Genomic DNA, 13,246 nt, shown 5'->3' with positions numbered 1-13,246 from the left:
CCCCAGCATCCACTTAGGACGTCAGAGAAATGGATATAGCATTAATTCTAGAGCCCAGCAGGCAAATGTCCCTCTGAGCATCCCGCATATATAAGACGACGTCTTTTATATGGCCCAGGGTTAGCAAAACAGTATCCCTGTCGAGGGAATCTATGTCGTCTGACAGAGTATCTGTCCATGCTGCTACAGCACTACACATCCAGGCTGAAGCAATAGCAGGTCTCAGTAGAGTACCAGTGTGTGTACACTGACTTCAGGATAGCTTCCTGCTTTCTATCCGCAGGCTCCTTTAGGGCGGCCGTATCCTGAGACGGCAGGGCCACCTTTTTAGATAAGCGTGTCAGCGCCTTGTCCACCCTAGGGGATGTTTCCCAACGTAACCTGTCCGTTGGCGGGAAAGGGTACGCCATCAGTAACCTCTTAGAAATCACTAGTTTCTTATCAGGGGAACTCCACGCTTCTTCACATAATTCATTTAATTCATCAGATGGGGGAAAAGTCACTGGCTGCTTTTTCTCCCCAAACATATAAACCCTCTTGGTATTAACAGGGTTAATCTCAGAAATGTGTAATACATCTTTCATTGCAATAATCATGTGTCGGATGGCCTTGGTCATTTTAGACTGTAAATGTGCCTCATCATCGTCGACACTGGAGTCGGACTCCGTGTCGACATCTGTGTCAACCATCTGAGATAGAGGGCGTTTATGAGCCCCTGACGGTTTCTGAGTCGCCTGGGCAGGCGCGGGCTGAGACCCTGGCTGTCCCAAGGCTGCAGCGTCATCAAACCTTTTATGTAAGGAGTTGACATTGTCGTTTAAGACCTTCCACATATCCATCCAATCAGGTGTCGGCCCCGACGGGGGCGACACCACACTTATCTGCCCTTGCTCCGCCTCCACGTAACCCTCCTCATCAAACATGTCGACACAGCCGTAACGACACACCGCACACACACAGGGAATGCTCAGACTGAGGACAGGACCCCACAAAGTCCTTTGGGGAGACAGAGAGAGAGTATGCCAGCACACACCACAGCGCTATATAACACAGGGATTTTCACTTATAATAAGTGATTACCCAATAGCTGCCTTATATGTTTTATTTGCGCCTAAATTTATGTACCCCCCCCCCCCCTCTCTTTTTTACCCTTCTTGTACCTGGATACTACAGGGGAGAGCCTGGGGAGCTGCTTCCAGCGGAGCTGTGAAGAAAAAATGGCGCTGGTGTGCTGAGGAAGAAGGCCCCGCCCCCTCAGTGGCGGGCTTCTGTCCCGCTTTCTGTGTAAAAAAATGGCGGGGGTTTTTACATATATACAGTGCCAGACTGTATATATGTATTTTTATTGCCAAAAGGTACTTCAATTGCTGCCCAGGGCGCCCCCCCCCCAGCGCCCTGCACCCTAGTGACCGGAGTGTGTAAGTGTGCTGGGAGCAATGGCGCACAGCTGCGGTGCTGTGCGCTACCTTAAATGAAGACAGGAGTCTTCTGCCGCCGATTTCCTCGTCTTCAAGCTTCTGATCTTCTGGCTCTGCGAGGGGGACGGCGGCGCGGCTCCGGACGATCGAGGACAGGTGCCTGTGTTCGAACCCTCTGGAGCTAATGGTGTCCAGTAGCCTAAGAAGCACAAGCTAGCTGCAAGCAGGTAGGTTTGCTTCTCTCCCCTTAGTCCCACGTAGCAGTGAGTCTGTTGCCAGCAGAAGCTCACTGAAAATAAAAAACCTAATGAATACTTTCTTTACTAGTAAGCTCAGGAGAGCCCACTAGGAGCACCCAGCTCTGGCCGGGCACAGATTCTAACTGAGGTCTGGAGGAGGGACATAGAGGGAGGAGCCAGTGCACACCAGATAGTACCTAATCTTTTCTTTAGAGTGCCCAGTCTCCTGCGGAGCCCGTCTATTCCCCATGGTCCTTACGGAGTTCCCAGCATCCACTAGGACGTCAGAGAAATTAGGTGCCTCGGCTTATATTCGGGTCGACTTATACTCGAGTATATACGGTAATTGTTTTATTGGGCACCCAAAAGCACTGGGTTTAGCGTCCACTGACTTTTTTCGCACCTAACATTATGCAATAGGCCAATTAGTATACCAAAATGTTTTTGGACTGGAGGGGGGGGGGGGGGGGGGGGAGAACACGGAGCACCTGAAGGAATGTACATCGCATAGATAGTGGCTTGGGTGTAACTGAAGCCACTGGAGCGGTGGTGGGGCAGTCAATCGCTCTCTGTATCCTCAGAACGGGTGTTCTTCAGTATGCCGACTGATGGGATCCCGGCGCACAGTATACCGGCGCCGGAATCCCGACAGCCGGCATACCGACACTTATTCTCCCTCGTCGGGGTCCACGACCCCCCTGGAGGGAGAATAAAATAGCGTGGCACGCGTAGCGCGCCACCGTGCCCGTAGCGTGGCGAGCGCAGCGAGCCCGCAAGGGGCTCATTTGCGCTCGCCACACTGTCAGTAAGCCGGCGGCCATGCTGGTCGCCGGGAGCCCGACCGCCGGTATACCATACTGAACCCCCTCTGAACTGCATATTGCATACTTTGCAGCTTGCATGATATCAACCAGTGGGGTTAAGCCATGTTGTTTTGTAAATGAGAGATTATGTCAAAACCATTGTGGAACCAAATGTATTATTGTTGTACAGAACATATTGCCCTTCATATCCTAAACTGGGATAAAACCACCCTTCATATCCTAAACTGGGATAAAACCAGACCAGTACAAACAGTCTGCAGTTTACTGCTACATGAAGGCATGAAATGATTTAAGTGCCCCTCACTTGAAATGCTGAGATGTTTTATGTTCGGGAACTGCACACCCGCTGCTGCTCCCCTACAATTTCAATAGAGGATCAGGGAACTATTGCTCCGAATGAGATCAGCTGGGTATTTACCACAGGACTGGGCATGTGTCTACCCGTATGGCAGTGAAACACCACATGCAGCTCTGGCATTAGAAATATTGACACCTGTTGAGAAACTACAATTCCCAGCATGCCCCAACTACTGGAAGAAAAAACAAATCGTCTACCATTGTCCTGATTAGGAGCTCACGAGGGGCGACCTTAAACTGGTTGACTATAGGGGAGGCTACCTACAAATCTTGCCCTGTAACATCATAAACACGACTACCGAGGCAACAGCCGAGATGTACAGTACGTGGTGGTGGTGGTAGTATTACAGTAATGGTGTCTCACCTCCATGGCAATCGCCGGTCCCCGTCCTCAGTCGGCGGACTGACACTGACCAGAAGGTAACGCCGCGCTCCAGTCACTTGTAAAACAGCATGGCCCCGCCCCCGAGCGGCCGTTAGTCAAAAGGGCCTGTCTCGTGGACCAAAACCATCCCGGCAACAGTCCCTCCCGATATGCCCGCCTATTGGCTGACAACATGAGCGACTGGCCAATCGTTGTGCGCTTGCTAGGCTGTTGTGCGGTAGACAGTAGCAGGGCGGAAGAAATCTCGTGCACACAGGCAATCGTTTATTTCCCGCCCGGCGGTAAGGGCAGGGTGTTTGGAAGATGGCGGGGAGAAGATACATTTTTCCTATCATAATTGTTTCCTTATCCCTGGTCATGTTTACAGCAACGATCAGGATGAAAACACCCCAGTATAGTTTTGGGTTCAGTATATCTTAATTTATATAACATATCCACACTTGTACTTAGGGGTTCCAACTATTAGGAATAATATGACATGGGCGAGTTATAATAGAAAACGACCCACCGAGCCAGAACTGACTGCTGCATGCTGTAGCTGTGTCCACCTGATAGCTTTCTCACTCATGTACCACGTTTGCGCTCGTTACATACGCACTGTGGGCAGGATTGCTGGAAAGAAGCTAATTAATGCTCTGTCACTGTGGTTGAAACTTTAATGTGGTGATTACATTTTTTATTTTATTTTCTCTGACGTCCTAGTGGATGCTGGGGACTCCGTCAGGACCATGGGGAATAGCGGCTCCGCAGGAGACAGGGCACAAAATTTAAAAGTTTGACCACTAGGTGGTGTGTACTGGCTCCTCCCCCTATGACCCTCCTCCAAGCCTCAGTTAGGTTTTTGTGCCCGTCCGAGCAGGGTGCAATCTAGGTGGCTCTCATAAAGAGCTGCTTAGAGTAAAAGTTTTGATAGTTTTATTATTTTCAGTGAGTCCTGCTGGCAACAGGCTCACTGCAACGAGGGACCTAGGAGAGAAGAAGTGAACTCACCTGCGTGCAGGATGGATTTGCTTCTTAGGCTACTGGACACTAGCTCCAGAGGGACGATCACAGGTACAGCCTGGATGGGTCACCGGAGCCGCGCCGCCGACCCCCTTGCAGATGCCGAAGTAAGAAGAGGTCCAGAAACCGGCGGCTGAAGGCTTTTCAGTCTTCATGAGGTAGCGCACAGCACTGCAGCTGTGCGCCATTGCGCTCAGGCACACTTCACACCGGCGGTCACTGAGGGTGCAGGGCGCTGGGGGGGGCGCCCTGGGCAGCAATGTTAATACCTTTCTCTAACGTCCTAGTGGATGCTGGGGACTCCGTCAGGACCATGGGGGAATAGCGGGCTCCGCAGGAGACAGGGCACATCTAAAAAGCTTTTTAGGTCACATGGTGTGTACTGGCCCCTCCCCCTATGACCCTCCTCCAAGCCTCAGTTAGGTTTTTGTGCCCGTCCGAGAAGGGTGCAATCTGGATGGCTCTCTTAAAGAGCTGTTTGGAAAAGTTTTTTTAGGTTTTCACTCAGTGATTCCTGCTGGCAACAGGATCACTGCAACGAGGGACTTAGGGGAGAGATCTCCAACTCACCTGCGTGCAGGATGGATTGGGATCTTAGGCTACTGGACACTGAGCTCCAGAGGGAGTCGGAACACAGGTCAGCCTGGGGTTCGTCCCGGAGCCGCGCCGCCGATCCCCCTTACAGACGCTGAAGACGGCAGAGACGGAGGTCCGGAAACAGGCGGCAGAAGACTTCACAGTCTTCAGAGAGGTAGCGCACAGCACTGCAGCTGTGCGCCATTGTTGTCACACGGCTCACTGACATGGTCATGGAGGGTGCAGGGCGCTGCTGGGGGCGCCCTGGGCAGCAATATAAATACCTATTTGGCAAAATAAATACATCACATATAGCCATTAAGGCTATATGTATGTATTTTAACCCAGGCCAGTTCTTAAAAAAACGGGAGGAAAAGCCCGCCGAGAAAGGGGCGGAGCTTATTCTCCTCAGCACACAGCGCCATTTTCCCTCACAGAAAGGCTGAGGGGAAGGCTCCCATGCTCTCCCCTGCACTGCACTACAGAAACAGGGTTAAAACAGAGAGGGGGGGCACTGATTTGGCGATATAAATATATATTAAATGCTATAAGGGAGGAACACTTATATAAAGGTTGTCCCTGTATAATTATAGCATTTTGGTGTGTGCTGGCAAACTCTCCCTCTGTCTCCCCAAAGGGCTAGGGGGTCCTGTCCTCTATCAGAGCATTCCCTGTGTGTGTGCTGTAAGTCGGTACGTGTGTGTCGACATGTATGAGGAAAATGTTGGTGAGGAGGCGGAGCAAATTGCCTGTAATGGTGATGTCACTCTCTAGGGAGTCGACACCAGAATGGATGGCTTACTTGTGGAAGTACGTGATCATGTCAACACGCTGCAAGCCGGTTGACGACATGAGACGACCGGCAAACAAATTAGTACCTGTCCAGGCGTCTCAGACACCGTCAGGGGCTTGTAAAAACGCCCATTTACGGACACTGACTCCAGTGTCGACGGTGAAGAAACAAACGTATTTTCCTTTAGGGCCACACGTTACATGTTAAGGGCATGAAGGAGGTGTTACATATTTCTGATACTACAAGTACCACAAATAAGGGTATTTTGTAGGGTGTGAATAAACTACTTGTAGTTTTGCCTGAATCAGATAAATTAAATGAAGTGTGTGGTGATACGTGGGGTTCCTCCGATAGAAAGTTATGGGCGGTATACCCTTTCCCGCCAGAAGTAAGGGCGAGTTGGGAAACACACCTTAGGGTGGATAAGGCGCTCACACGCTTATAAAAACAAGTGGCGTTACCGTCTCCAGATACGGCCGCCCTCAAGGAGCCAGCTGATAAGAAGCTGAAAAATAGCCTAAGAAGTATATACACACATACTGGTGTTATACTACGACCAGCAATCGCCTCAGACTGGATGTGCAGCGCTGAGGGGGCTTGGTCGGATTTCCTGACTGAAAATTTTGATACCCTTGACAGGGACAAGATTTTATTGTCTATAGAGCATTTTAAGGATGCATTTCTATATATGCGTGATGCGCAGAGGGATATTTGCATTCTGGCATCAAGAGTAAATGTGATGTCCATATCTGCCAGACGAAGACACGACAGTGGTCAGGTGAGGCAGATTCCAGACGGCACATGGAAGTATTGCCGTATAAAGGGGCGGTCCATCGGACCTGGTGGCCATGGCAACAGCTGAAAAATCCACCTTTTGTTACCCCGAGTCACATCTCAACAGAAAAGGACACAGTCTTTTCAGTCTCAGTCCTTTCGTCTCCATACGGGCAGGCGGGCAAAGGCCAGTCATATCTGCCCAGGGGTAGAGGAAAGGGAAGAAGACTGCAGCAAGCAGCCCATTCCCAGGAACAGAAGCCCTTCACAGCTTCTGCCAAGTCCGCAGCATGACGCTGGGGCAGTACAAGCGGACTCAGGTGCGGTAGGGGGTCATCTCAAGAGTTTCAGCACGCAGTGGGCTCACTTGCAAGGGGACTCCTGGATCCTACATGTAGTATCCCAGGTGTACATTGGAAATTCGAGATGTCTCCTCCTCACAAGTTCCGGAGGTCTGTTTTACCAACGTCTACCTCCGACAGGGAGGTAGTATTGGAAACAATTCACAGGCTGTATTCCCAGCAGGTGATAATCAAAGTACCCCTCCTACAACAAGGGAGGGGGTATTATTCCACACTATATTGTGGTACTGAAGCCAAACGGCTCGGTGAGATCTGAAATATTTGAACACTTACATACAAGCGTTCAAATCAAGATGGAGTCACTCAGAGCAGTGATAGCGAACCAGGAAGGGGACGATATGGTGTCACTGGATATCAGGGACACTTACCTACATGTCCAAAATTGCCCTTCTCACCAAGGGTACCTCAGGTTCGTGGTACAGAACTGTCACTATCAGTTCAGACGCTGCCGTTTGGATTGTCCACGGCGCCACGGGTCTTTACCAAGGTAATGGCCGAAATGATGATTCTTCTTAAAAGAAACTGGTACGCTTCCCTGATAAGGGCAAGGTACAGAGAACAGTTGGAGGTCGGAGTAGCACTATCTTTAATAGTTCTACGACAGCACGAGTGGATTCTAAATATTCCAAAATCGCAGCTTTTCCGAGGACACGTCTACTGTTCCTAGGGATGATTCTGGACACAGTCCAGAAAAAGGTGTTTCTCCCAGAGGAGAAAGCCAGGGAGTTATCCGAGCTAATCGGGATCCTCCTAAAACCAGGAAAAGTGTCAGTGCATCATTGCACAAGAGTCCTGGTAAAAATGGTGGCTTATTACGAAGCAATTCCATTCGGCAGATTTCACGCAAGAACTCTTCAGTGGGATCTGCTGGACAAATGGTCCGGATCGCATCTTCAGATGCATCAGCGGATAACTCTATATCTAAGGACAAGGGTGTCTCTCCTGTGGTGATTACAGAGTGCTCATCTTCTAGAGGGCCACAGATTCAGCATTCAGGATTGGATGCTGGTGACCACGGAGGCCAGCCTGAGAGGCTGGGGAGCAGTCACACAGGGAAAAAATTTCCAGGAAAGTGTGATCAAGTCTGGAGAATTCTCTCCACATAGATGGAGTTAAGAGCAAAATTATAATGCTCTAAACTTAGCAAGACCTCTGCTTCAAGGTCAGCCGGTATTGATCCAGTGGGATAACATCACGGCAGTCGCCCACGTAAACAGAAAGGGCGGCACAAGAAGCTGGAGGGCAGTGAAAAAACTGCAAGGATTTTTCGCTAGGCGGAAAATCATGTGATAGCACTGTCAGCAGTGTTCTCTCCGGGAGTGGACGACTGGGAAGCAGACTTCCTCAGCAGGCATGACCTCCACCCGGGAGAGTGGGAACTTCATAGGGAAGTTTTTCCGCATGATTGTGAACCATTGGCAAAGACCAAAGGTGGAAATGATGGCGTCCCGCCCGAACAAAAAACGGGACAGGTATTGCGCCAGGTCATGAGACCTTCAGGCGATAGCTGTGGATGTCCTGGTAACACCGTGGGTGTAACAGTCGGTGTATGTGTTCCCTCCTCTCCTTCTCATAACCAGGGTATTGAGAATTATAAGACATAGAGGAGTATGAACTATACTCGTGACTCCGGATTGGCCAAGAGGGACTTGGTACCCGGAACTTCAAGAGATGCTCACAGAGGACTAAGGGCCTGGGGAGCTAAGAAGGGACTTGCTTCAGCAGGTACCATGTCTATTCCAAGACTTACCGCGGCTGCGTTTGACGGCATGGCGGTTGAATGCCGGATCCTGAAGGAAAAAGGCATTCCATAAGAGGTCATACCTACCCTGGTCAAAGCCAGGAAGGAGGTGACCGCACAACGTCATCACCACATGTGGTGAAAATATGTTGCGTGGGTGAGGCCAGGAAGGCCCCACGAAGAAAATTCAACTAGGTCGATTTCTACACTTCCTGAAAACAGGAGTGTTTTGAGCCTAAAATTGGGGTTCTTTAAGGTTTTAAGTTTCGGCCCTGTAGAATTTCTTCCGGAAAGAATTGACTTCAGTTCCTGAAGTCCAGATTGTCAAGGGAGTATTGCATATACACCCCTTTTTTGTGCCTTTAGTGGCACCGTGTGATCTCAACATAGTGTTGGGATTCCTTAAAATCATATTGGTTTGAACCGCTCAAATCTGTGGATTTGAAATATCTCACATGGAAAGTGAACATGCTGTTGACCAATATCTCACATGGACAGTGACCATGCTGTTGGTCCTGGCCTCGGCCAGGCGATTGTCAGAATGGGCGGCTTTGTCTTACAAAAGCCATATTTAATTTTCCATTCGGACAGGGCAGAACTGGGACTCGTCTCCAGTTTTCTTCCTAAGGGGGTGTCAGGTTTTCACCTGAAACAACCTATTATGGTGCCTGCGGCTACTAGGGACTTGGAGGACTCCAAGTTACTAGACGTTGTCAGGACCCTAAAAATATATTTATATATATATAGTTTAGGACGGCTGGAGTCAGAAAGTCTGACTTGCTGTTTATATTGTATGCATCCAACAAGATGGGTGCTCCTGCGTCTAAACAGACGATTGCACGTTGGATCTGTAGCACAATCCAACTTGCACATTCTGTGGCAGGCCTGCCACAGCCTAAATCTGTAAAGGCCCACTCCACTAGGAAAGTGGGCGCATCTTGGGCGGCTGCCCGAGGGGTCTCGGCATTACAACTTTGCCGAGCGACTACGTGGTCAGGGGAGAACACGTTTGTAAAAGTTTACAAATTTGATACTCTGGCTAAGGAGGACCTGGAGTTCTCTCATTCGGTGCTGCAGAGTCATCCGCACTCTCCCGCCCGTTTGGGAGCTTTGGTATAATCCCCATGGTCCTGACGGAGTCCCCAGCATCCACTAGGACGTTAGAGAAAATAAGAATTTACTTACCGATAATTCTATTTCTCGTAGTCCGTAGTGGATGCTGGGCGCCCATCCCAAGTGCGGATTGTCTGCAATGCTTGTACATAGTTATTGTTACAAAAATCGGGTTATTACTATTGTTGTGAGCCATCTTTCAGAGGCTACTTCGTTTTGTTATCATACTGTTAACTGGGTTCAGATCACAAGTTGTACGGTGTGATTGGTGTGGCTGGTATGAGTCTTACCCGGGATTCAAGATCCTTCCTTATTGTGTACGCTCGTCCGGGCACAGTACCTAACTGAGGCTTGGAGGAGGGTCATAGGGGGAGGGGCCAGTACACACCATGTGACCTAAAAAGCTTTTTAGATGTGCCCTGTCTCCTGCGGAGCCCGCTATTCCCCCATGGTCCTGACGGAGTCCCCAGCATCCACTACGGACTACGAGAAATAGAATTATCGGTAAGTAAATTCTTATTTTCTGGCTAAAAAGAATACATCACATATAGTCCATGAGGCTATATGGATGTATTTCACCCCTGCCAGGTCTCAGAAAAACCGGGAGAAGAGCCCGCCGGAATAGGGGGCGGGGCCTATCTCCTCAGCACACAGCGCCATTTTCCTACACAGCTCCGCTGCTAGGAAGGCTCCCAGGCTCTCCCCTGCACTGCACTACAGAAACAGGGTAAAAAACTGAGAGGGGGGGGCATTTTTTGGCGATATTATATATATTTAAGCAGCTATAAGGAAACAACACTTATATAAGGTTGTTCCTATATAATTATAGCGCTTTGGTGTGTGCTGGCAAACTCTCCCTCTGTCTCCCCAAAGGGCTAGTGGGGTCCTGTCTTCTATCAGAGCATTCCCTGTGTGTCTGCTGTGTGTCGGTACGTGTGTGTCGACATGTATGAGGACGATGTTGGTGTGGAGGCGGAGCAATTGCCGGTAATGGTGATGTCACCCCCTAGGGAGTCGACACCGGAATGGATGGCTTTGTTTATGGAATTACGTGATAATGTCAGCACGCTGCAAAAGTCGGTTGACGACATGAGACGACCGGCAAACCAGTTAGTACCTGTACAGGCGTCTCAAACACCGTCAGGGGCTGTAAAACGCCCTTTGCCTCAGTCGGTCGACACAGACCCAGACACGGACACCGAATCTAGTGTCGACGGTGAAGAAACGAACGTATTTTCCAGTAGGGCCACACGTTATATGATCACGGCAATGAAGGAGGCTTTGCATATCTCTGATACTGCAAGTACCACAAAAAGGGGTATTATGTGGGGTCTGAAAAAACTACCTGTAGTTTTTCCTGAATCAGAGGAATTGAATGACGTGTGTGATGAAGCGTGGGTTACCCCTGATAAAAAACTGCTAATTTCAAAGAAGTTATTGGCGTTATACCCTTTCCCGCCAGAGGTTAGGGCGCGCTGGGAAACACCCCCTAGGGTGGACAAGGCGCTCACACGTTTATCCAAACAAGTGGCGCTACCGTCTCCTGATACGGCCGCCCTCAAGGATCCAGCTGATAGGAGGCTGGAAAATACTCTAAAAAGTATATACACACATACTGGTGTTATACTGCGACCAGCAATCGCCTCAGCCTGGATGTGCAGTGCTGGGGTGGCTTGGTCGGATTCCCTGACTGAAAATATTGATACCCTGGATAGGGACAGTATTTTATTGACTATAGAGCAATTAAAGGATGCATTCCTTTATATGCGAGATGCACAGAGGGATATCTGCACTCTGGCATCAAGAGTAAGTGCGATGTCCATATCTGCCAGAAGAAGTCTATGGACACGACAGTGGTCAGGCGATGCGGATTCCAAACGGCATATGGAAGTATTGCCGTATAAAGGGGAGGAATTATTTGGGGTCGGTCTATCGGATTTGGTAGCCACGGCAACAGCCGGGAAGTCCACCTTTTTACCTCAAGTCCCCTCCCAGCAGAAAAAGACGCAGTCTTTTCAGCCGCAGTCCTTTCGTTCCTATAAGAACAAAAGGACATTCATATTTGCCCCGAGGCAAAGGAAAGGGTAAGAGACTGCAGCAAGCAGCCCCTTCCCAGGAGCAGAAGTCCTCCCCGGCTTCTGCAAAGGCCTCAGCATGACGCTGGGACCTTACAAGCGGACTCAGGGGCGGTGGGGGGTCGCCTCAAGAATTTCAGCGCACAGTGGGCTCACTCGCAGGTGGACCCCTGGATCCTGCAGGTAGTATCTCAGGGTTACAGGTTGGAATTCGAGAAGTCTCCACCTCGCCGGTTCCTAAAATCTGCTTTGCCAACGTCTCCCTCAGACAGGGCGACGGTATTGGAAGCCATTCACAAGCTGTATTCTCAGCAGGTGATAATCAAGGTACCCCTTCTACAACAGGGAAAGGGGTATTACTCCACGCTATTTGTGGTACCGAAGCCGGACGGCTCGGTAAGACCTATTCTAAATCTGAAATCTCTGAACCTGTACATACAAAAATTCAAGTTCAAGATGGAGTCACTCAGCAGTGATAGCGAATCTGGAAGAAGGCGATTTTATGGTGTCCTTGGACATCAAGGATGCTTACCTTCATGTCCCAATTTGCCCTTCACACCAAGGGTACCTCAGGTTCGTGGTACAAAACTGTCATTATCAGTTTCAGACGCTGCCGTTTGGATTGTCCACGGCACCCAGGGTCTTTACCAAGGTAATGGCCGAAATGATGATCCTTCTTCGAAGAGAAGGCGTATTAATTATCCCTTACTTGGACGATCTCCTGATAAGGGCAAGATCCAGAGAACAGCTGGAGGTCGGAGTAGCACTAACTCAAGTAGTGCTCCAACAGCACGGGTGGATTCTGAATTTTCCAAAATCCCAACTGATCCCGACGACACGTCTGCTGTTCCTAGGGATGATTCTGGACACTGTTCAGAAAAAGGTATTTCTTCCGGAGGAGAAAGCCAGGGAGTTATCCGAACTCGTCAGGAACCTCCTAAAACCAGGGACAGTGTCTGTGCATCAATGCACAAGAGTCCTGGGAAAAATGGTGGCTTCTTACGAAGCGATTCCATTCGGCAGATTCCATGCACGAATTTTTCAGTGGGATCTGCTAGACAAATGGTCCGGATCGCATCTGCAGATGCATCAGCGGATAAAATTGTCGACAAGGACAAGGGTCTCTCTGCTATGGTGGTTGCAGAGTGCTCATCTGTTAGAGGGCCGCAGATTCGGCATACAGAACTGGGTCCTAGTGACCACGGATGCCAGCCTGAGAGGCTGGGGAGCGGTCACACAAGGAAGAAACTTCCAGGGCGTGTGGTCAAGCCTGGAAACGTCTCTTCACATAAATATACTGGAACTAAGAGCAATCTACAATGCTCTAAGCCTGGCAAAACCTCTGCTTCAGGGTCAGCCGGTGTTGATCCAGTCGGACAACATCACGGCAGTCGCCCACGTAAACAGACAGGGCGGCACAAGAAGCAGGAGGGCAATGGCAGAAGCTGCAAGGATTGTTCGCTGGGCGGAAAATCATGTGATAGCACTGTCAGCAGTGTTCATCCCGGGAGTGGACAACTGGGAAGCAGACTTCCTCAGCAGACACGATCTTCACCCGGGAGAGTGGGGACTTCATCCAGAAGTCTT

General features: G+C 49.8%; 1 protein-coding gene across 3 annotated transcripts in view; it reads right to left on the bottom strand.

The window, feature by feature from the left end:
• MEIOC (meiosis specific with coiled-coil domain) overlaps positions 1–3,372 on the bottom strand; it is a 434,415-nt gene extending 431,043 nt beyond the window's left edge. Inside the window, exon 1 of one of the 3 annotated variants that reach the window (XM_063959971.1) lies at positions 3,203–3,372. In XM_063959971.1, coding sequence (XP_063816041.1) covers positions 3,203–3,208 — 6 coding nt within the window. In that variant the 5' untranslated portion in view covers positions 3,209–3,372. The remainder of the gene's footprint in view (positions 1–3,202) is intronic. The other 2 variants (XM_063959970.1, XM_063959968.1) reach the window with 2 other exon arrangements.
• Between the last annotated feature and the right edge of the window lie 9,874 nt (positions 3,373–13,246).

Source organism: Pseudophryne corroboree, chromosome 3, assembly GCF_028390025.1.
Source record: "Pseudophryne corroboree isolate aPseCor3 chromosome 3, aPseCor3.hap2, whole genome shotgun sequence".
Taxonomy (NCBI): Eukaryota; Metazoa; Chordata; class Amphibia; order Anura; family Myobatrachidae; genus Pseudophryne; species Pseudophryne corroboree.
Note: the sequence above shows the minus strand (reverse complement) of the source record. Positions and strands in the feature narration are given on the sequence as shown.